Source organism: Triplophysa dalaica, chromosome 6 (assembly GCF_015846415.1).
Source record: "Triplophysa dalaica isolate WHDGS20190420 chromosome 6, ASM1584641v1, whole genome shotgun sequence".
Lineage (NCBI taxonomy): Eukaryota > Metazoa > Chordata > Actinopteri > Cypriniformes > Nemacheilidae > Triplophysa > Triplophysa dalaica.
The window spans coordinates 22,485,499-22,511,247 of NC_079547.1; the positions used below are offsets into that span (position 1 = coordinate 22,485,499).

General features: G+C 37.4%; 1 protein-coding gene across 13 annotated transcripts in view; it reads right to left on the reverse strand.

Annotated features, from left to right (window-relative positions):
* ptprt (protein tyrosine phosphatase receptor type T) overlaps positions 1-25,749 on the reverse strand; it is a 198,911-nt gene that overhangs the window by 29,647 nt on the left and 143,515 nt on the right. For 5 of the 13 annotated variants that reach the window (XM_056750549.1, XM_056750548.1, XM_056750551.1 and 2 more), the window contains 5 exons: positions 17,706-17,857; positions 13,923-14,000; positions 12,655-12,690; positions 6,211-6,398; positions 749-836 (listed from right to left, as the gene is read on the reverse strand). In XM_056750549.1, coding sequence (XP_056606527.1) covers positions 749-836; positions 6,211-6,398; positions 12,655-12,690; positions 13,923-14,000; positions 17,706-17,857 — 542 coding nt within the window. Of the gene's footprint in view, positions 1-748; positions 837-6,210; positions 6,399-12,654; positions 12,691-13,922; positions 14,001-17,705; positions 17,858-20,382; positions 20,413-20,759; positions 20,796-25,749 lie in introns of all 13 variants that reach the window. The other 8 variants (XM_056750544.1, XM_056750541.1, XM_056750540.1 and 5 more) reach the window with 3 other exon arrangements.

Here is a 25,749-nt window from a genome sequence, read left to right on the forward strand (position 1 = left end):
TGATAAATGAATGTTTAGCTCCCGTAGACGCAGTTTATTATCATTTTTACGACGCGAGTCTTGGCTGAAGTCACAGTTAAATGGGACTAACAACTGCCTCATTAGATAAAGGTTGCTCGAAGGCACCTCGTGTTAAATAAAGTCATCTTCCTTTAGCACAGTTTTTCCACAAAAATGATCCTTTGTACCGATTGAACAGCATGATGGACAGTTTTCATTACCAACTCGTATAATTAAGCGGGTTTAACTAATAGCAAATTCATCATAATACCCGTCGGCCATCAGCGAGTGACAGGCTATTTCATTTTCCCCCGTGTTTCATCGCATTTAAGAATACCAAAGGAGTGACAGCTGAATCTTTTCGAAAAAAATATAATGTCATTGACAGATTTATCGCATAATGAATCGCGCTGCCGGATTAACAGGCACAGCCTGATACCACTGTGTTTTTCAGAAAAAGCACATGGTTACACTATGGTATACATCACATAGATTCACCGAAGTGTTTTGAAATGTGCAGTTTTTCCTCACTCCGATATACATTGATGCAATGAAACAGGAAATTAGGGCAGGGCATACTGAGTGGCCCCTCCCCATTTTAAAATAGCCAATAGTGTTTAATGTGAAATCTTCTAAATGCAAATTGTAACCCAATGTTTTGAAGAACACAACATTATAGATATTCCTAAAGCTAAAATATTCATATACTCAAAGCCAGAAAGTTTCTTCATGCTGCTTCAGTACTCACAAGCGATGATGTTGCCGTAGCGATTCTTGTTGCGGTTCTCATCCTTCTTGGCGGTTTCCCACGGGGCCGTCTGTCCCTCAGCCAGACCCTGAAATCGTAAAAAAATCGTTCGAAAATCCATTAATATTTGATCCAAAATGAATCAAGATATATATTATCAGCGAGTCTATTAATCTAAAATCAAAACCATAATCCTCAGTGCACCTCAACTAGTGCTTGTTTTTTTGGTATATAAAACTTTTCTCAATATAAAAAGTGTACTGTAAGTCAAGTCAGGTGATTCTTTTGATATCGCCGAGAGCCCCTTATGTGTAGAAGAGTCTGGCAATTGTTGAGTCGTCCTCTACCCTTGGGGCAAAGAAACAACTCTTAAATGTCAGACAAAAATGTTGAATGGTGGCCACTTAAAGCGTAAAGCAATATTTATCCTGTCCACCAAACACAAGACAAACCATATACTGTGACTGAATGTGAAAAACAACAGCGGCCTGAATGAGAAAGGCACTTCGTGGAAAAAGAGATTCAAAACAAGGACATTCTAAAAGCTGAATTGTAGAAGTGAGGGGGTAATTTTGGTGAAGGTTTATTTTCAAAAGACGCATCTTCGAATTGTCAAGAACGCGAGTTCATTCACAGAATCCTCGAGATGTCTCACAAGCTTTCTTTCTTGGTGACTGTAACCGTTCTCAGTAATCTACATAACACAATCCATCACATGACCTTATACATTATTGACAAGTCCACATGTTCTCTGTGTGTTAATTATTATCAAAAAATAATAATAAATCACTGCATGTAAATATGAAAAAGTATTCCAAATCCGTTCTACTTCTACATGTCACAAAACTGGATTTTCTAAACGCTTGTTTTGTTCATACAGTATTACGTTCTGAGATGATCTACTGTTATGCTTGACTGAGTTGAACAGAAGCAGACATGAGCATGTAGTGTAAAAGAAATTACTATGTCTTTTCTGACACAACTGCACGATGCAGCCCATCTGGAACCAGCCAAGCATGGACACTGGAACATACAGACCGTATCATATCTGTATAGCTGTTCCTTCATGTGCATTAAACATGATGTGGCACCTGTGAAAACGGAATAGTGCACGCTCGTTTTTGTCGAGCTGTGTTTTAATGTGTGAATAAAACTAATCTGGCAACCCTTAGATTAACACTGTTAGTGCTGGAGAGCTGGGATCTGGCAACCCTAGAAAGGCACTCATTATACTTGTGACTAACTGACTGTTTGGGAGTTGCTATAAAATTATTCACAAAAGGCATTCAATTCTGCCTTTTAGTTTGCAGCAATACATATATATACAGTATATATTTTTTTCTTAATCTAAGGGCATAACACATTCTTCCATCTTTAAAACTATTAAATGAAAAGCTCATCCTAAAATAATAACTATTCAAGCAAACATCAAGCAATGTCCTAAAAACTTTCTCATAGCATAATTATATGTATCATTTACTCCATATTTTGACTTCATATTCACACGGATGCATAAACACACATCTGTAAGGCTCAGATTAATGATGCTGACAAATATACACAGGTGTCCTTCATTACCATGGTCGTGTCGACATCCTATCTCTCGTTCCCTTTCCATCGCGCCTCATTTTTACACACAAAATCTCATGTCTTAAATATACGATACAACATTAAAATCTCATTTACATGCCTTTCAAAGCATTATGGGATATGCAGTATTTTGTTTGTTTCCCCCAGTCACAAGCCAGTAAACAAACACTCCACCTCGTGTTCCTTCTCCAGTCGCTGCATATTAAAAATACGATTTATTTTCAGAAAAGAGGGTAGAAAACGCAGTCAACTTCATTTGCGGGCCTTGTGGGGCAAATCAGGTTAGAGGAGAGAAGTGATAACAAAACGTGTGTATAAAAATGTCTGCCTTGATGAATGACCCTTTAAACAGGATCCACAAGCTCTGGTGATATCAGACCTGCTATGACAGGCAGAAGTCTCCAGCAATTCATCTGCCTCATGCTATCTTCTAGACTTTTATAAACCGCAGTCCATGCATTTCCAATCAATTCCTATTAAACTAGTACTGATCTAAAAACTTCAAGTCAATCATTTTAAAGGTCCAGTGTATGACATTTTTTATGGTTGCAACCAACGGCTCACTCCACCCAACCCGTTCGAAGCACTACGGAGGCTTACACAGGGCTAATATACCATCACATCTTTGCTTCTTTGCTGAAGGAGATAACATATTTACGAAACGCGCTCTGTGAGCAGTTTGTACGTTTAGGGCTACTATAGAAACAACATGGCAAATTTAATTTGAGGGGACCTGTGGTTTATTTAGATAGAAATAGCTCATTCTAAGGTAACAAAAACATAACGCTTTATTAAGTTAAGTCTTTATACACCTTTGAAGACATGTATATGTATATTATATTGCATTCCTGTCTACAGATCCTTCAACAAGTTACACATTGGACACAGGACAATGTGCTATCGCCAACCAAACAAACAAGAAACTGCTTTAAACCTTGAGTAACTGAAAGTAACATAACAAAGCCTTTAAGAAAGGTCTGTTTTTGATGCAAGAAACCTAACATAATATGACTTGCATTTCTAGGGGTACAAAGTCGTTCCCAATGTCAATTGTGAGGGCTACATAAATCGGACAGAATGGAAACCAGACAGCATGCGCTGCAATCTGTTATTTGTATTCGGTGACACGAGTCCGAGTAAACCGAGTGCCAGACGTGAATGTGAATCACTCTCTATTAATGAAAGTCTCTTCTTTAAAAATGAAAGCCTTTGGCCCTTTTAAAGACGCACTCAATCCAGGTGATTGTAAAATTGGAAGGCGAAGACCACCCACCCCCCTTTAATTTACACATATTCTCGTTGCCAGAGCTATCCGTCAGAACCGTTTCTGAATACAGAATAGTGTGCCAAATATGATTCATACCTCAAATAAAGTTCCTTACACAATAATGTGTTTATATGTTTATTTGATAGGCTACTTTTCAAATATCACGGAGCAAAGCGCACGCTCAGAATAACCGATTCAGATCCGCCTGACAAAATGTGCCATTAGACGTTTGAATGGAATTACACAGACCAGAATTCTGAATAATGGTTTTCATATAAGGTCAAATAGTCTACAGTATTTTATTTGTAATAAGCCTACCCAATAGTGTATAGACACACTAAACATAAAACCTATGCCGAATGATCTGCCCGCTGCTACAAGATCTGCAGATTCTGTAGCCCTCTTTAAGAAACGTCTGAAAACACATCTCTTCCGTCAACACCTGACTGATCAGTTCTGACTTCTTTTTCTTCTCTACTCTTAAAAAAATAAAAAAAAATAACTTAGCTCTGTATACTGTGTTAGGATATATGAGAACAGTCTTCTTTTTTGATTGCACTTATGCTTTGTTGTACTTATGCTTCCATGATTGCTTTCATTGCTTACCCCCACCTGTAAGTCGCTTTGGATAAAAGCGTCTGCTAAATGACTAAATGTAAATGTAAACAGAATAATACAACTTAGATGCTTTTATAAAAATCTCTCTCTATTCGTCCGTCATGTGTACAACGCCTTTACAAGCATCACACTATATACAACGTACAGACCTTACTATCTAGTCAAAGCACTGTATATACTTCTCACCTTGGAAAATAAGATGCGATTCACTGCAAAGTAATTCTTTAAAAAAGAAATGACAAAGTCAAGTGAAATAAATGCTTATCAAAAGTCCATTTTATGCATCTCAGGATCTGGACCGGTCCTCCAGTGTAAAAGTTAGTGCTATTTACTCTAAAAGAGTTCAAGATCACAGCACGCCATGTTCCAATCCATTTAACACTATTAAAACACACCTGCAGCTTAAAAAATGAAACAAAAGTCTTATTTTTCTTTTCAAGTGACAAGGACAAAAATCTAGACGCAACCTTCATCTTTTTGAATAAGCCTAGAAATTCTTAAGATAAAGTGAGAGAGTTTGTGGTGGTAGTGGAGATCAGTTCGGCATCAGATATTAAACCAAACCGGTGATTTAAGACACGTTATTGACGCAAAGGTCTCCGCATATTTCTCGGCATTAAGGTTTAGACAGTAAAAGATAATTGGTTTTATTGTAAGGAGGCTGATCTTTTGTTAGCTACTGTGTGGGCACATTTTTAAAGAACCACATTGTATCTCATGTGACCTTTTCTGTACAAAATGCCAACATGTCTTGGCGATAAACAGACCCGGCGCTTTTAATAAGCATCGAGTCACTTCAATTAGTTATTCAAATCGGTTTAGGCAACAACATATTAGAGAGAAAAAACTGAAAGCCTGGAAATGACTGTCATTGTGGAGAGATTTTCAACAAAAACATGTTGTGGATGTTTTAATAATCCTTCCATAATATGTTTTTTAAATAATTTTGCACTTGAATATTCGCTAATTGAAACAGACTTTCATAATCAGACTTTTGATATATAAAAGTTTCATAGCTGCACATCAAAATTACTGTGAGAAGATCCAGCTGACATATTTGTCTTACTGCAACATCACGAATAAAACATCTACAGATTTGTTTTAAAACAATAGGAAACTATTCAGTCAGCAGCGTCAACCCAAAAAAAAACAAAGCATCACTTAAAGGAGTAGTTCACTTCAAAATTTGCCCTTATTGACTTTCCATATTAGGAAAGTAAATGATGGCAAAATTTGAAGTGAGCTTACTCTTTAAAGCATTTTTGGGTAAAAAAATGAACAAAATAACTTCAAAATGATTGATGTCTAATGAGAAATTATTTATTAGTTAGTCGGGTTTGAATTTATAGATAATGTCAGTTTTACTGTCATTTGACAGGCGGAGAAGAAATAAAGAGAGACCATTCCAAATGTTCATTTGATCATCAAGATGCATTGTGGCCATTCCAGTCCACTGTTTGCTGAATTTCGACAAAATCAAACCTCAGGAGTGAAATGAAGTCATCCAACAGCAATTTGAAAGACACATGCAAACTGTGATAAAAATCAAGGTTATCACATAAAAAAGTATTTTTGAATTTTTCCTAAATACATGTAAAAATATTAATGTTGTTTTGATTAATTTCTTTGCAGTATTTGAGATATTTCTGCAAAGAAATGAAATTTGATTTTTTTTATTTAAAAAATTGGTTAGAAATACTGTTTATTCACAAAATGAAAGAAAAAATAAAATGTACGCAAAAAAATAGCCTCTCTTAATTTTTCCACGGCTGTATATAAAATAACCTGAAAATTTATGTTTTTAAAGAAAAATCGTCACGCCACTCCATTAGCTAAAACGTTTTCCCTTTGTAGTAGCTCTCACATCCTAAAACATCTCCTTTGGTGTTTGACTTTTCACAGAAGAAAGTCATAGAGGTTTGGAACAACATAAATATGAGTCATTTAAAACATTTTCATTTGTCATTCAAAAGTACCCCACTCTTACCTCATATTCTTCTTTAAACCCATAACCCTGGCCGCATTTCATCTGGGTGATGTGTTGAAGCAAATCCGCCACTCGTATTGCCGGCTGGAACTGACCGGCCTGGTAGGACATTTCCACGGACTCACAGCCTCCATATGGGTACGTCTGGATGGTCATAGAGGGCTGGGACATCTCGCTATGGCTGCCATCTGTGGAGGAAAAAATGTGTGATATTAGAAAAGTAAGTATTCACTGCTGTAGTATGCCAAACTTACAAAATAGCAACCACAACCAACTTCTCAAAAATTGATGGATACTATGAAGTAAAAATGTTCAAAACCTCATGTCAATAACATATTCGGGTATCTGGAGAAATAGACTGAAATAAAACCAACTCTTGATGTTGGATGTAACATTGTCCTTAAAAAAGCACAGCTTTGTTTACTTTTCGTTAATACCTCTCAATCACAAGCAAGCCCTTGAAAGCTCGCCTAAGACCGGCACTACTGCGAGTTTCCAACAATCAAAGCTCAGCATACAGCAAACTTAAAGCGGGGACACTTACGAATGACAACACACCCCGAGCACAACAGTCCGTCCTTGCGACTCTTTCATTAGAGCAAGATTAGCAGAACTGAAGTAGTTATTGATGATAATGAGTTCATTAACCAGAGGAATGAAAATCGCGACAAAACCTCTTTCCTACGGCCTTCTTTAAACACCTGAAGCATCATGAGAGGCAGAGCCAGTAGAATATTACTCCACAAATTATTAATGTGGCTATTTGCATCTTAATCGCCTTGAAAATTCATTACGCATTTAAAGCATTTCTCAGGCTAAAAAATTCATAACGCACGCCAAACATCTCTGCTTTCGGCGTGGTGAAATACGAGTGATTTTGCATATTAGCACTGTAGCGTTTCTAATGCCACGAGGAGAAAGTTGAAAGTATGAGAGGAGACAATGTATTATTAAGAAAACAATTACGCCCGAATCAAAGCCTCAGGAAAGACGCAACTGCGAATTTGAATGTATATTACTCATACTATCACGGTTGCTCACAGCGGACATGAAGGACACTATTGTGCGGACACGAAGGTGGACTATTACTTTTAAAAATGGTGACAGGTTGAATTTTAGCCTATAATATTAAATAATCAAATGAAACTCCCATAGATGCACATTGAATAAAGCTCCTAAGACATATCTGTAGAGACTCGAGAATGGGTTGTTTCTCACGGTTGAAGCCATCTTCATTTTTTTCTGAAAATTATGAAATTTGTATATCCTAGATCATTTGGGTAAATGAAGACAGATCCAACCATTGGTTTAAATGAACCTAATTAATGTCCATATATTTAACAGGACCATGGGATGAAACAACCCAATGGTTGGGTTTGTCTTTATTTTACCTCACCATTAGGTAACATTGAAATTTTGTGCTAAGGGCAAAGAAGTCAACATACAAAGAGTCAAAGAAGGGTGCGCGGGAGAGACAGAAAGAGAGAGAGAAGTATACACAAGAGACTCTTGGGTCTCTCAAATTACTCCCCAACCCATTTGCTTTCCCCCTCCCTCTGTCGCTATCAGTTCTTTCATAATTAATTATTCATGTGTCTTCGTCTCTGCTGCATAGGGCGAATCTCTAAGTGCCAGCCCGGTGGGTGTATTATGTTGTTAAAATGACCGGAGAGAAGCGTCTGCTGCATTCCATCAGGAGATATATTGAACTCGGGCCTATCAACGAACGGTCAAATGTACACTGTAGGTGACATCATTTAAAGGATGCTATATATATTCAGATTAGAGAGAAGTAGGAAGGTCAAAGTAACACAGATATTTCACAAAGATTTGTTGAATCTATTAAATGGTTACAAGTTCATAAACCAAGATAAAGAGTCTCATATAAATGTTGTCTTATAAACACAAACACGCTAGGACTGTGTGGAGACATATAGAGCCAAAAGGAAAATAACATAGTGATGTATGTAAAATATATATTTAATTATACAGCCACTTTAGTGCTTCGAAAGGGAGTGGTGGAGTGAGCCGTTGGTTGCAGTTTGCAACCTCACCGCTAGATGCCGCAAAATTTCATCCACTGGACCTTTAAATTAAACCTACAATTTAAAGTCCCAGTGAAATTAAAAAGAAAAATTCCAATTTTTTCTTAAAATATAGCAGCGTTTATTGTAAATAGTTTACCAATGTGGGTATTTAAAAAAAAAATTGTGTGCCCTCATAAATCTGAACATGCACTTCCGTCCTGAAGTGATTATACATTTTAAAGGTACAGTTTGTAAAATTGCCGATAGAAGGAGCACGATCAAAGCAACAACAATCGCTTAGCTTTATGACACTGTGTAGAAGCGTGGAATGATGAGATATGTTGTCTTCAACTCCACCGCTGATAGTACCGCTCATACATCAATTAGACGGGAACAAGAAATCATGTTAGCGGAAGAGGTAAATTAATAAAGTTTTATTATGTTGCGTTTGATAAAATCATTTTATTTCATAATAATGAATTAGAGCCGAGTAATATAAGGTTTAAAACTAAACTTTTAGTCATAGATGTTACAGTAATTGTTCAATTCGTTGGTGTGATAACACCACGCAGTTTAAACGTGTAAATAAATCATAGTAAAAGTTATTTTTAACATATTTCCTCATCATTTGCAATAATGCTAGACGGAGCGACGGTAAAAACTTCTTCTGCATCTGTGTACTACTGTGTCACGTGGTTGCTACGTCAGTGAAGGCGGTAACAAAGTGCAACGAGGAATTGACGCCATTGACAGGCGACTAAATGGCCCAGGTCAACTGTTTAGAATGGTGATTTTCTCAGGATTTAAAAGAAGTTGGAAACATTTGAGATATTGTAAGTACTCAGCTGAAGAAAATATATAACATTGGCCTGTGGTTTTTAGATATTTTACTGCAAAATTCTTCCAAACTGTAACTTTAAATGACGTTTGTTAGACGGCATGGGCGGGGCATCTGTTAAATCCTACCCCTCAACCGTCAGTCTGCTCCCAGTTACATTTTAAAATACAACGGCTATTTTTATACATCCAATCAAATCGCAGGGGGATCAAATTAGCCACTCCCACCATTTTTGTCATTCGAAATTCCGTTTCACTCAGAAATGCGTAAGAATACGGAAGTAAACACAATCGTAACTTCCGGTTCAAGGGGACTTTAATATTTCTTTTCCGTCTCATAACGCTTTCATTTATACATAAACTCTTTGCTGCCATCCCATTACGTGCGTTCAGATGATTAGAGCGAGAATCACATTAAGCCTCAATTATCGGCCCGGTTACATTATGACAAACTGCTACAGTGTTTGCCATTAGAAATAATTACCTGACAAGTCACAGCAAAGCAAAGGTGACTAAATAATAACACTGTAAATTTCTTCTAAATGTCATCTGGGAAAGGGTCTCTTATGGCTGCTCCCACATAAAGGGAAAATAAATGTAATGCAACTATGAACTAATACGTACTGTATATGTAGAATGTGATCTGATGTGAATAGGTGCTTGTGAGCAGACGCTTCCATCGACCTGAGCCAACCACCTAGCAACCATTCAATATGCCTTAGCAACCGCCTAGCAACGTGGCATGAGGAGCAAATAAGACATTTGAGTACAGGAGCATCTTACTTAAATTAAATGTAACTAAGAACTCCCTTAAGTCTCCTGAGCTATACAAAAGCATGTCATTAAACTCAATGTCAAACCAGATGCCAGGCATCTTGTAGCTAACCAGAAAAATCAAGCCCGTCCCGGAGCGGGTTCTCTATATCCAACGATCATTCCTCCATGAAACAAAACCTCTCCCTCTCTCGCTCTATTTCTATCTCTGTTCTCCGTTCTGTTTAAGCTTTCATCAGCCTCACAGATATCTCAACTTTTCTGCAACTTCTACATTTTTCACTCTTTATCTTCCTCTTATACTGCGACTTCACTAACTTCATGCTGTCTTTGTAACAAATTCTTTGCATTGGGCCCATCACAGCTGTACAAAAAAAAATCAGTCTGTATGGATAAACCTCTCAGTGGCTTGCCGGAAATATGATTTAAAAAAACGTGCAGCTGAATTAAATCACCGTCCCTGCATGAGATTTCTGGAGTTTCATCCAGCGGCATGATCGATAGCCTATAAATGAACTGGAAGGCACCGGATAACAGGAAGGTTTATAAATGATGAGGGGGTCACTGGTCTTTCTAAACCTCCTAATCTCAGCTCGACATCATCGAGCAGGGAGTGTCTGTAGATATATGACCGGAGCCAGAAACGAAGTCTCTAAAACAGATTGAAATGCTCTTTCTTCCCATTTAAATGCCTGATTTTCTTTATCTCTGCTTGTACAGGTGGCTGTATTTCTTACGCGATATTATCGCTCTGCCTTTCCAATTCATCTTCACAAAATCAATCCTTATCACACCACCGGCAAGCCTCTGTTCGAACATCGTTTTGTATGTAGTGTCAGCTTTGGGTGTGCTATATATTTTTGACTTAAAAAACACTACTGTAATAAATAATGCTGCACGACTTACATTATTCCAATACGTTTCAAGTGTCCTGAAGATTTACAAGTGGGTCTGTTATATCAAAATAAAATAATCTGTTATTTGATTATAACATGTATAAATCGTGTAGCTGTAACATGAAAACCCAAAATGACACTAGATGAAAAAAGCCTTCAAGGGTTTGAACGACACCAGTAAATAACAACAAAAATGTCAGTTTTGGGTAAACTATACTTAGAGGATGGTGCGCTCGCTCTCCATCAAATCTCACTGCTGTCTAGAAGGAATAATTGAAATATTAAAGACATCTCATTTACATTTTTCTTTCTCAAGGCAAGACACATGCTGAGACAAATAACAACAATGTTCTTCATTTAAGCAGAACTAAACCCTGAAACACTATTTTGCTTTCTATTGATTCCTTTAGGAACTTCTATCTCTATTTAGCTCATATTTTCCGTCTGCCGGATCAGGTCAGATGTCTGTCAGAAAACCTCCAACTCTGAATGTAGGAAGCAGATAAACGTGGCATATATCACCTCCAATGTACAAACATCTTACAGTAAAAATTTGCGGCCTCGATCAATAAACACCTCCATCCCGCGTAAAACCAGCCAGTGTTTGAATGCGAGGTTTTGGCGTCTATGTGCTCTTTCTCCCTCTGTCTTGATTTTTCACATAAAGCAGCTGTCTCCACCTTCATAACCTCTGTAAATACGTTTGCTCTTAGAAGTTTATTCCCATTGAGTGAGTGTGTTTGGGCCAGTTGCAGCCCAAGCTGCCGAGCGTACGGCTTAAAACGGGAGTTTTCAAACCCCTACTAGGAAGTGTCAGGATCAGAGGTGCGTGTTTAGAGACCCCTGCATCCGAGCCTTTCAGAGACAACCTTTGAAATGAGCTTTTGGACTGACTCTAAGCCCGGAGCCCACCAAGATATCCATCAGAAATCCTCTCAACCAGCCTTTAAAGAGCGCTTTCAATATCTCCTGAAGAATGGGAGTATGGCGGGGGCTTTGCGTGACCAGCAAAATTGTCGGCAGTGCTAAAGCAGAAAGACTGTCACGACCAAAAATTTTGTCTTTGGTTGGTTTTTCTTCAACAGATCCTCAAAAAGGTGAGAACGTAAGCACAACAGAAATGTGTTCATTGTTTAAACCTATTTCTAACCATTTTCCAACCTATTTCTAACCCTTTCCAACCTATTGTATTTTATTGTATGTTTGCAATTGGCAAAATTCAAATGTTTGGTAATATTTAAATATCAGTGTTTGAAGCCAATAAAGCTTTTTGAATATTGAATCTTGAGAGAAGGAAGAAATAAATTAACGTTGGGTAAAACGCTAAAATGATGTCATTACTTTTATCGTTGATATTAGCTTTTGGAGTTGGCTGTGAAATGGTCAATCTGCCTTTGAAAAGACACAAGAGTGTGTAGGAGTGCATGTGTGTGTATGCGTCACACCGATCTGCCAAATCTGAACATTAGTATTCCGACGACTGATGATCTGATTCAAATCACTTTCCACACATTTGGATATAAACATAGACTTTGTTTGAACTGACAGAGGGCTTTCATTCCTCTAATCTCACCCAGCATGAGACGGATGCATCGACGCGAGGACGACGCCCACACCGACACTTAAACCACATTCAGCTGCACCGACACTACAAGCTACAATTCGTTAAATCAGATGGAGAGAGTAGATGGAGCCTAGCTGTGACATCAAAGGTCAGCGCTATGATTTTTCATCATCTAAACCCATACATTATGACTAAATGGCTCAATGCATGCTGGTTTAGTCGAGGACTTGTTTAATCTACTATAGAGCTTCCTTATACCTTTACATCATAGATGAACAAGTAGTTCATTGCACGATTAGTCTCAAATAAACCGGCTTATTAGTGGTAGAAGAAAAATGGCGCATACCTATTGATGTCGTGGCAGGAACGGGTTCCTTAGAAACTGCAATACAAAAGAGACAAAGCTGAAAAATATATTTTGTTTAGACATAAATGTTTACACAAGTATTGTTGAAGAGAGCCGATCTTAGATATCTTGGCCCAGCTATGAGTCATAATGTACTGTACAACCACTGAATCCACCAACAGGATTTCATGAATAATTCATTATCTCACTTTGAAAAAGAAAGTTAGTCATACAGGTTTGGGATGATATCAAGTATGAGTTTGATATGAGTATGTGATAACAGAATTTTTATATTTGGGAGAACAAGACTCTTTGTGTAATAAAAGCCGGGCCCAGATGAAGTATCTGTACTTTATCAGAGTGATTTTACTCTGGAAAAAAATGACTTTACTACATTATAAACCAACTATAAATCAACATTATAAATTATACTTCAATGCATTTCATAAATATATATATATATATATATATTTCAAGTTTACCTTTAATACTTAAGTGCATATAAAATCTTATCTTCACAAAACACTTGAGTAAAGAAAGTAATAGATTTTTAATGTACTGAAATATTAAAGGCAAAAAAATCTACATGAATTTATCAAATGTATTCAAAAGTATGATATATGCTTTATAGACCACTTTGCAAGATGTAAAAACTGGTCCGGAAGAACTTCTTCAATAACTAAGAATTATTATTAGTAAATCTCAAAGATATTAGTTTAACATTTTTAATCAGTTTTCATATCCTGCAGTTGTATCTTGTTCAAACAATTGTGTAGTGTTAAATAACTAAAACAGAAAGTTCTGGACCAGCGTTAAACCAGTGTTGTTTAGGTCATCCGAAGAGGTCTATAATTAAATCAAGTGAGGTAAAAAGTTTTTTTTGATAAAGTACAGATACATCAAAATGCACTTGATAATAAGAATACTGTCCACCTTTTAACTCCACAGGTGTTTTGATAGCCCTTTTCTGCACAAATATTGTTAATAAAAATGTGTGCAGAGTGAATAAAACTGTGAGTTTCTACACTTTCATTGCTAAACTACATTTCATAGCAATAAAACTAGCCCAAATCATTAATAACCAAACCCACAAGGGGCGAGCCATGTGAAGAACTGTGAATGACATCATTCTGTGGCAAAGTTTTGTGAGAGCGTATTCGATGGCGATAGCGGATGGAACCCCAGTGGGATTTAAACCTACAACCTTCGGGCTACCAGTGCAGATATTTGACCTCTAACATCACAATAATCTAATAAATGTTGCTTACCTGAGTAGTACGAGTTGATGAGCGTTTTACTCTGCAGGGCCTTACCCTGAATGGAGAAGGAACAGGGAGAGGAGGATGCTGGGAAAGAGAGAAAGAATACTTAGACAATGCTCTTACATACTGTACATACAGCATAGTATATATACAGTACATCACTATTGGTTTATTACTCGTCATAATAGAAGCAACATACACTGCAGATTCACATAGCCTTGTACACGGGATGGCAAAAATTGAACACTATGAAGAAAATCATCGCATTTAAAAAACGGAGTAAAAATTTGGTGATAGAATAATAAGCAGAGCTCCTCCTTTAGCAACTGATGATTGGCTCTTTTTACAGTAAGGCGGGGCTACTGTCACTAGAGTGCCATCTCGAGCGTTGCGCTTTCCCCCATAGTAACCGGACTGCAGCATCTTGTTAATTTATTCAAATAACTTTTTATGTAAACTCTTAAAAAAGCACTAGAAGGAATCTGTAGGTCACTTCCACCAAACAGACATCAACAAGGCCTTTAAATGCCATTGAACATTTTCAACATCTACCCACACAAATTTTAAATCAAGATATTTAAAAAAAATGTGCAGACCTTCAATATGTACAGACTCAATTCAAGTGACGCATTACAAACAAAAGGAAAGTTATGCATATCAAGCAGAGGACAATGCACTCCATTCTCACCGCACATTTCAGTACGCATCTTTTACCCTCTGCTATAGCCAATACAGTATATTTTTTTTCTTTCCATTATAAAGCCCCATCTCTCCATACCTCCCTTTCACAGAAATCCCCCAATTCTCATACACGTGCACTAGCATAAGGAACTCTGCTCTCGGTGGAGCAAAAAATGCTTTCACAGCAAAAGTTCAGGAGCCGTCGGGTTTGGAAAAGCTGAATAAAGAAAGCGGTGAGAGGCAGGTGTCTCTCTTAAATTTAAATGGTAATACATTTGAAATGCAGAGTTTGGACGTGAATATCACAGATATACACTAAATTGTCTTCTAAAAGCCTTGATATAAAAATAATGTGCGTTTGTAACAGTGGAGCACATGAGAGGAAGGTTTGGATGTAAGGGAGAAATAAATCAAAAAGGATGAATTAAAAGTTTATGAATTAATTTGGCAAATTTTGTTATGCTTTCAGCTATCAGTATAAGTGTAGTTACTCTCATGATTTGCAACATTTTACTTTATTAAAATATAAAAATTGCAATATTATGCCGATTCTGGCATATTTTTCATGCATTATTATCTCTTCCTTTTATTTGTCGGACCAATCGTAACCTCTTGACCCTCATCACACCCAATAAAATGAGATTTTCTGTCACACTCAGCGTGTTTATCTCCACCTCTCCAAACCTAACACCATCCCAGCAAAGTGCAAAAACACATTAAAGGAGTCATTCGCCGGAAGTACGTGTTTTTCTTTGTCTTTTGTGTGTTATAAGTTGCCCATGCATGTATAAGACACGTGAAATTGCAAAAATTTAAGTGTCGGACCAAAAGATGTATTTTATCTAGAAGTGATTGCTCACCCAGACCCCCACAACTTGACGACAGCTTGTGGAGTGATTCGACAAAAATCGCCAAAATCTACACGTAAGTAATGTGGGCGGTCTTGTAAATCTCATTGTACCGTCGCCGGCGCAGCCAGATGTTCCGAATATTTGAAGAATGTTTGTTACATTTCCGTGCAGTATTCGACCAATCACTACGAACTAGTGAACTGGTCAATCAAAGCACAGCTCTCTTTTCAGAGCGATGAGCTTTGTAAAATATCAGCGCGTTTCAGAGAGGTGGAGCAAAGAGAAGATACAAACATGCACGGTATGTGGAAAATACAGCGTTTTTTAACCTTAAATCGTGTATACACATTGTATTGCATCTAAAACGAACAATAATATTCGTTTTAGGCGAGTCAAATGACCCCTTTAAAACAAGCAAGAATTCTAAAGCCCAGGCTGAAAGTCTTGGAAAGTTGTGCATCGCTCTATTTCAACACTCTTTGTAAAGAACCTCTCACTTACAGCAATTACGGCTGAGCTCTGAATTATTTTTAACATGCGAGCTGAGATTCATGTCTATAATAAAGATCTTGCACTGTGCCATAACGTCGCCTCTCAGACCATTAGAAACAAGCAACAGATACTATAATGGTCTGCAATTACTCTGTGCTTGAAATACTCCAAAACAAGCACATAAATAAACTGCGTTTGCTGCTCTCACTTCGGCCATTTGGAAAAAACTAACCGTGCGAAACGCATGGTCAATCACTGTTGATTTTAAATGAAATAAATATGATCATTACGCAAAACACGCCTGTCTCTCTCTCTTTCTCTCCTTGTCTCTTCTTCTTCCTCCAGTTCTATTCAAATGATTCCGTACACAAAGGCCACGGTGACATTTGGTGTTGAAAGCGACGAAGAAAGACCCTTCCTAATTACAGCCGCTTCACAGCATGCCAGACCCCACTTAAAACTGAGAATGAAAGCGAAAAAAGAAAAAAGGCCTAGTCCAAATGCCACTCGCTATTTTTCTTTCCTGCGCCTTTTAAACCGGCGAGTCAATAGCCAAGCCTCTTGATATGTAGAGCGGCTGGTTCCATGTTGTTCGGATCCAAAATAGCTCTCAGCGCCGGTCCACGCGCGGATCTCTGGAAAGCATGCGTGAGACACCGGCCGACCTACGGTTGGGTTTCCTGACAGAGGGTTTGTATAGAAAATCAGAAAGAATGGTGAGTTAGGTAAAATGACAGATCGTTGAACCCTTTTGACCCCTTTTAGGCCCTTTCCGAGCTCATTAACATGATAGCTGCATGAGGAGGAAGTTTGCGTGATTGCAGTAATGGCTCCTGAGATTGGTGGTAGGAGACCGTGGTGTCTGGAGAATGTGGCTCCTACCTGACCTGTGGACTTTGGTTTTTGTGACTTTAGAAAGGAGGGAAACCGAGTTTTAAAATGCTAGATAAAAGTTCTGAATGTGATTACTGCTTCTCAACTTTGTACATAAAGGATTTGTTTGTTAATTCATTAGCTTGTTGATTCATTCATTCTTTCATATATTCATGTTTTTGTTTATTTGTTTGTTCATATCTTTCTTGATTTCAATTATTGAATAATTATCCATTTAGTAATTATTAATTTCTTTATTATTTTATTCGTAAATTGTTCAATAATGAGTTCACCTCATTTGTTTATTCATTAATTCATTCATTCCTATTGAATATGCACTCAGCAAATCATTCATTCCTTCATTCATGCATTCATTCATGCATTTTTTCATTCATTCATTCTCATCGAATATACACTAAGTAAATTGTTCGTTCATTCATTCAGTTACTCATTACTTTCCTCTTCGATTCATTAATATAAAATATGGACTTGTTTGTTCGTTCGTTGGCTCGTTCCTTCAATCATTCCTTTACTCCCAACAAAAATGTACATGGTAATTCATTCATTCATTCTTTCAAAACTTTTCACTTTGATTAATTTCATAATTCAGTTTTTAGATTATTCATTTCTTAATTCTTTTATTTATGAACTGTTCAATTATGTATCCACTTCATTTGTTTGTTCATTGTTCAATATACACTTAGTCAATTCATTGATTCATTCATTCCTATGATTGCTTATTTATTAATCTCTTCTTTCTTTCATTCACCGAATGCCAACTTTCCTCTCTTTCAACTCCTGTTACTACAGCACAATGAAATATTTGTTGGAGATAAAAAAACGGCAGGGCAGCTGAATCATAAAGTCACAGTCATAGATTTGCTGAACTCACAGAAACCGTTGAGGTCCTGGTTGCTGGTGGAGAACGGATCGTCCTTATGGAGAGTGCTGACTTTTCCTGTGCTCTTATCCGCCGTGCCGACGGGCCCCATCTCCCTCTGTGTACTGCTGCTGGCCGTCTCCTTCTGCTTTTTAGCCAGTTTCCTTCAAATCCATTCACAACAGAACACGTTCATACATATCATCAAGTCTATACACTTCTGTGTCTGGGAAATGCTTTAGGCTGGAAACTCTAGCTGTGCACATCACAATGTGTTGAGTACGGGTTTATTTGTTTTGGGGACGTTGTTCTATTATTGTAATACATTTTGATTTTCAAAGGACTTGCCAATTTTGGGCTGGATATGAATATGCACAGCATGGGAGCGTCAAACCTAAGCATTGCCAAAACATGACATTAAGACAGAGCATACAAGACAAAAGCACACAGATAGATACAGAGCACAAAGAAAACATGATATTATTGAAGACAGACATCTGTAATTCATATTCTGCAGTGATATATGCCAGACCAAAAAAGTAGTAAAACCGAGGCACCGAAAAGTCGCAACATTGCCATGAAGAACAAATCCACAGAAAGGTTATTCTATACAAAGTTGATATTCAACAAATTACCATTACAATTGCAATGCATTACAGTAATAAAATCATTTTTCTTTATCTGAATTCATTCGTCCAATGAGTTCCTTCTGTAGGAACACAATGACACTTCATAAAGGTTTGAATCTGGCTCGCAACATCTCCCAATTCTTTTTTACCCTGCCCACTAACCCATTACAGTCCCACCGCTCACCACCACATTAAAGTGTCAAAAACTGATATTGAATGAAGGTATTTTTGTCAGCTGTGGATTGGAGAGTTATCCCAATAAAATCACTCTTTGAGTTTCTAGGTTCAACAGAACAGCATTTGACCTCAATATGTGCTCCCTTCTCCTGCAGGCCTCGGCTTAAAAATAACTCAACGTTTTGTTATTTTCTCTTCTGGGAATCTGGAAAAGACTTTTATGAAAAAATATGTAACATTTTAGCTTCCTTAAAAACCAGGCCAACCTCTGAAATTGGAGTCGTTTTGCTGAGGTTCAAGGTCACGTATGGTTTGCCCAAAATGTTGGCAACTTTGGTGGATGTGGTTCAAAAGAGAAATAGTAGAGAACTCAAAAGTTAAAAGACATTCATCTTTATTATTAAAAGACATTCATCTTTATTATCAGTGCGATTGCTATAAAGTAATAACATTGAATTTGATAAAGTGCAAGACATAAACTCTGTTCCACCAACAAATGTGGGCACATTGGTTATAGCCAATAAAAAACAGTATTATGCTAAAAACTATGCTAAAACACCTATTTCTACAGCAGCATGTGTCGTACATTATTTCTATATTTAAAACTCTAGTGTGCTACAAACATCTAGTATGGCACAATAAAGGTGCCAAGTATCATTTTAAATGACCAAGTTAGGGCACCTCAATGTGCCCTAAAGGTCACAGGAACATTTGATAACACAAAACCCATCAAATAATAAAATCAGTTGAATGGCAGCGTAATGAATCCCATTTGGAGCACCAAATTCTGGTCATATTGTGAGTGGCAATAAACTATAGATAATCCTTATTTAATGAATATCAGAAAAGCACTTCATTAAAAGTTAACACTGTCCTGTGGTTAGGACACTATAAACCGTCTTTATAGCCTTGACTTTGTTCATGTTGTCTTGTAATGGAGAGAGAGGGGGAATAGAGAGGTAAGAGAATGAGTATAAAGACGACCATTCATGCAAAACTCAAACATTTGTTTATAAAATGATTTGTAAATAAATAAGTTAATATGAAATAAAGGTCTTTTGGAATGTGTCAGTATTTAAAATGAAATTTAGCTGTCTTACTGCACAGTTACATAAAATAACCACATTAAACAAGAAAAACAACTCCACTAGATTTTGGGCCATGTCGTAGCGGTTAGCTTTAGCCTGTAGCTCTCTCAGGTAGCAAACTACAGAGAAGTCCTCCTGGTCGCGCTCTTCCTTTCATCTATATTTCAGGAGTGAGAAGACCCCAAGACTGCACATGGTAAGTCCAACTGTGAATCTGAGCTTTTTAATCCTTTAACACGCGAGGTAAACATCCTGCAGCAAGGCTCTGTCGCACCGAGAGAAAATTAAACAACCCTGCGCGCTAAACTGCTGAGGCGGGCATAACAGCTGACGCGGCAGAGAATAGTTTAAGCGTAACAAAAGGGAATATCATAGCGGTCCTACTGGATTTGAGGAACATTTTTTGATAATAATAAGGTAAAGATAGAGCCATAACCATTTAGCTAAACACAAAGACAGTTTGAACTGTACGGCCGCTAATATTTCAATTCCACCGTATGCAGGCCAGAAGCAAAAATTGTGTAGAAAACTGACTCAAGCGTTACCCTAAAAAAAGTCTTATTTTAAGCAGCTTTGTTCACCATGGCAAAGTCGAGAGATTTATGAGCCTAAGATCATGTGTCATTTATTTTCATTGACATTGTATAATGATTCTGTCATTTTCTGACTGTGATGAAAATTTTAACTCAAGGTCCAAAAATACCCCTCAGAAATGTTGAAGTACTTCACAGTAAAGCAGGTAAATGCAACAGGGATTGTTCATGTTATGGATATTCTGTATTTAATGCTACTTACAGGTAATACGAATAGGAATACGCATTTCTTCTGAAGCAGCAAGAACAAAATAAACCAAAATCAAATAAAAGCAAGCCAAAAAAGGACAAACACATTGATTAGTGATTGGATTTGTAAATAATGAGACAAGACAATGATAAAAATACTGAAATCTAACTGGTGTCTTGTGCGCTACTGATAACTTGGATTGACTGATTTAATTTAGAACAAATGTATGGTATGCCTTCGAAATTTCCACTAACTGATGCTGGATGGCTCAAGGTACACATGGCTTTAAAAATATCTCAGCTAAAGCAGTAACGGTGAGTAATACTTGATAAACTATCAGTCGAAGATGAGCTCATCCAAAAATTTATATTGTGCCATTATTTACTCACCCCATGTGGTTCCAAACCCGCCCGTTATCATTTTTTCTGCGGAACACAAAAGAAAAAAATGGGAAGAATGTGTACGTGGCTCGTTTCCATACCACAACAGTTCACTTTGACCATGTCAGTCTTGCTAGAACTGAAAGACACCATTGAAATCCATATTCATGCATTGTATTCCAGTTTGTCTTCTCAGCTTTGTGTCATATGGAGTCATGTGGCTTGTGTGGTGTTTCATGTCATTTTTTGAGCTCGACAGCTTATCTTTCGGTGTAAAGGAAAGAGCATTTTCACAATTGTGTTCCACATAAAAAATAAAGGCGGTCGGAACAACATGAGAGTTAGTAAATAATGACCCGTTTTTAACTTTCAGGTGAATTATTCCTTGAATCTATAAACATGAGCATGAAACTATATATGAAATGGATGAAACTGCACATCTGGCTTCAAATGAAAATAGTAATGGGTGGAGTGAAAGAGAACAAAGAGAAGGTGGATGTGTGTGGACAGCTAGAGGGATGGAAAGAAATGGTGGGTGTTTCACAGACATTTTGTTATGGCACCAAAAGAGTCAGAAATACAGAGAGGAACGAGAGATACAGACAGCAGTTGGTGAACGTATCGCTTTTCGGCTCCCCAAAATGAGGCCCTGTCATCATCATGTCTTGATTTCGCAGTCTCTGCGGACCGATTCTTCTCAGGGAAAGACAAGAGGATATGACATCCGCTAAGCTAGTACAGCGCTAGCAGCCTTATCGCATAATAAAGAGCAGATGGTATCCGTTGATGGCGATTTGATTAACTGTAATATTGGTGGTGACATGAAAGTGAAGTAAACTTGTTAATTAGCGCCTTCATGGATGCATACTTCCTGCCCGCACGCTCCCGAAACATATATGCCACGCATCACTGAAGTTTGTTTTTCACGCTAACGGTTTACGAATAACGCACAAGTTAAAATAGTCTGAAATAAGCAACTTTGATTGTATTCTAAAAACTGAAGGCAGCTAAAAATATTGAAGTGTATGTTTATACAGTACTGAGTACGTCACGACCAGTGGTTAGTTGCTGTAATTTATAAAAATAAGTAAAATACGGTTAAAGGGGTCATATGACACGGCTAAAACTAATATTATGTTTGTATAACTATAACGTTTGCAATATTACGTGTCTAATACATGCATGGGCAACTTATAACACACCAGAAAACACGCATTTGTGACATATTTTGAAGAATTGATATAAAAGTTGAAAAGAGATGTAACTAACAAAAAAGAAGGAGGTGCAATCAAAAACCAAAAATTAATACGAAGTAGAAAAAAATTGTTACTGTAGAGGTCAACAAGGTCAACGCTAATTACTAGAAAAAGTATACAACTATAATTTTTAAACCAGTGACTGATCATCGTCTAAGGCAGTGGTTCTCAACTATTGCCCGCGAGATCCAGTTTCCTGCCGAGTTTAGCCCCAACTCTGATAAAACACCTGAAGAGGCTAATGAGTGTCTTCAGGAACAGACGCGTTTATTTTAATGTTGGCCTGAGCAGATGGTTTGGCATATCGCATTAAAGTACCGCGAGAGCGATTCAAATGTGTACCGAGCAATCTGCACTTGAATTGCTAGTGCGGTACTTAAATGTCATACGCTGATAGATTTGCGCAGCGCTGCATTAAGTTGAATACATCTATTCCTAAAGACGCTGATCAGCTTGTTCAGGTGTTTTATATCAGAGTTGAGGCTAAACAGGAAAATGGATCTTGCGGGCCAGAGTTGAGAAGGAATGGGAAAGCGTTCACGATGGCTGAAACTTCTTACGTAGGATGATGTTTATAAAAATTGTATTTGAAATAAAAATGTAATTTATAATATTTGATTAAATAAATACATGTTTTAAGTAGTGGTGGGCATAGATTAATTTTTTTAATCTAGATTAATCTAGATTAATTCAAAGATTAATCTAGATTAATTCCAAGATTAATCTAGATTAATCTAGATTAAAATGGCTCATTTGAATTCTGCCGAAGGCATTCAGAATATGTGTGCTACCCAAATAATGACTAAAAGTAAGTCTTTGAGAACGGGTTTCTCAAGCCAGGTGGCGCATTAGACCAGGGGCTCATCTCCTGTTTCCAAAATGCATCACAAACTGCTTGAGAAAGCTGTTCTACTAGGATAATTGGTGATGAAAATTAAATTATGTTCAATAAGATGAACTTGTGTTTACTTCCGCATTAGCTAAGGGATGATTTGCGTTTAGGTGGTACTTGAGACTGGAAGAGCTCCTAAAGTACATTTACATTTAGTCATTTAGCAGACGCTTTTATCCAAAGCAACTTACAAAGAGTGAGGGAGCAACAAGCGATATGTCATACAGGAGCCATAATACATTAGATCTCAATACAAAGTTACTGGTTTCAACTAAAGCTAGACCACTACCTGTTGAGAGAAAGTGTTTTTTTTTAAACCAATTCCGCATTGCACAAGGTGCAAACAACCTTAGTCTTGTCGATGTTTCTATTGGGAAGCTTCTTAAAAAATAATATTCCCTGAAGCAAACCCAGCGGCTTCATAGCTGCATCCATGTTAGCACGTCACGTTTGATGCGGTAATTTCACTGTAACGTTATGTTGTGTTCAGACCAAACGCGAATGGCGTGTCAAGCGCGAGTGATTTATATGTTAATGTAAAGAGCCAATAGACCTACTTGCTGCGCGAATCGCGCGAATGAAGCCCTGGTTATGAGATGATGAGGCGGCTTCTGCTTCCGCGAATGACGCGAATCACGCGAGTTGAAAAATCTCGTTCTCGCTCCGTACAGTGCAGTTAAGCTGGTATACATCCGCGCTAAAATATCAAGGTGAAAGTCATCATAGCTTGCGTAGTATAGACCCAGCTCCCAACCCAACTTTGAGAATAGATTAACGGCGACATTTTTTTTAACGCGCGATAATAGTCTCACTGCGTTAACGGCGTTAACGCCGTTAACGGCCCACCACTAGTTTTAAGCTATTTAGTTATGTAAAAAAGTTGAAGTAATGTTAAGAAATCAATGTAATTTAAAAAAGTAAATGTTTATGCTAACTATTTAGTAAGGTAAGTCTTTATGCTAACTGTTATGCTAACTAATGTTAAACAAATCTTATTAAAAATAAAAAATACTAAGGTAAAATTACATGTGAAGCCACTGAACAAAATTAAGCCAGCAAAAATATTAATGTATGTTTTTTAAATATGTAACTTTTCACAAACCTTTACAGCGACACAACATGCTACAGTAATCTCGCATCAGTCTGAGTTATTCACTTGCACACTGTGCTGCATCAAGTCACATATTTCCTGTTTTATAAAAGCGAGTAATGGCTGCGAATCTGCTCACTTTATCGCTAAAGCAGCACTGAAGTATATATATAATTAATGACCCTGTGACTTCTCTGTAGGCAATAAAAACACAGTTGGGATTCGGACCGTTATGGCGAATGTGCTTTGCAAGCGCCTGACAGTGCTGAAACAGATGCGTACAGTCGGCATGCATATGCAGCGGGCGCATCCATCTTTAGCCATTTCATCTCAATGGCCCTTTAAAGCGGCCTGCTGACATTGTTCTGATGATATTAATAAAAGAGAGTGAAGTGAAGAGCGCTGCGGCGAGCGAAGGTGGCCATAAATATTAATAGAGTAGAACTGCGAGGAGCTCGCGGCATAAGTGGCCCTTTTATTATTTTTGGGGCTGTCCGTGATTTATCATCATTCCTGAAACAAAACGAGCTCCTGGCGTGAGGAGAAAGTGTGTTTCTTTGTGATGTTATGCATGCTATGAGTTTGTGCAGCCACTTTACGAGGTGGGAGCAAGATGAGGGCAAAATAAGTGCTTTGGAATTATTAGGTTTTTCGAAACTTGAGTTCGGTTTACCAAATTGACAAATCCTTGAGACAACTTAGTTAATGACTATTAAAAAAGCATAGTAGCTTTTAGTTCAGACTTAAATGCATACAGAAAACACACGGAGACGCAAATTTAACTAGCTATCTAAATGTTGATTTACCATTTTTTTTCTAATTATAGTTACTAAATGCTAAACTTAACACAAATTTGCATATATTAATCTTAGATTTGAAGACAGTAAACTAAACACTTTTTACAACAACAACATAAACTTACCAATCATTTTACTTTACCCCTACACATTTTGTATGTGTGGCTAAACTACACAAATATTCAAAATACAACAATAAACAATATAATCTCAAATAAAAAAATAATTGTAAAAAGCAAAATATTGCATGTAGCATGGTCCGAAATATTACCATATTTACATCCATGATATTTCCTTAAAACTTTCTACTTTCTGTACTTTTCAGCCTTAAACATCACACCCACAGACTGTTAACCGAATGTCTGACCCACACAACACACAAAATTGGAAACATTTCAGTAGTTTTATAGCGTCATCTCAAGTCTACAGGTTTCCATGACGCCATTGAATTCCATTGAATTTACATTTGTACTCCTCCAAACAGTCTTGGATGGTCCTTTCACAATGAAAGCTGCAATGAAGTCTCGACAATCTATCAGTCTAAAGGTGTGGCCATGCGAGACCAGTACAACCCTATTGTGTTTTATGCTATCACATCACTCTCCGATCATCTATTATTTATTTCAAATTGCTTTATTTATAAGCAGAGAACCATCGACTGATCTAAAGCATACAGTACATGTGCCAGACACACTCCATGTGACAAGTGCAGGGTCACGCTTCCATACATCTACAATAATGTATGTGTGCACATCTGCACACATGTACACATTCCTATTCTGTGTTCAGAAACTTGGAAGTCAATAACTTTAGCTGTTACCGAAGTGTGTGACAGTCCAAGTTATATTGACTCAGAAAACCTGCAACCTGTGAGTAGATAATATTATTGATATCGCATGCTGAAAGATTAGCCAATCATAACAGATATAAAAATACCACAACTGTTTATAATCTACAACTAGTA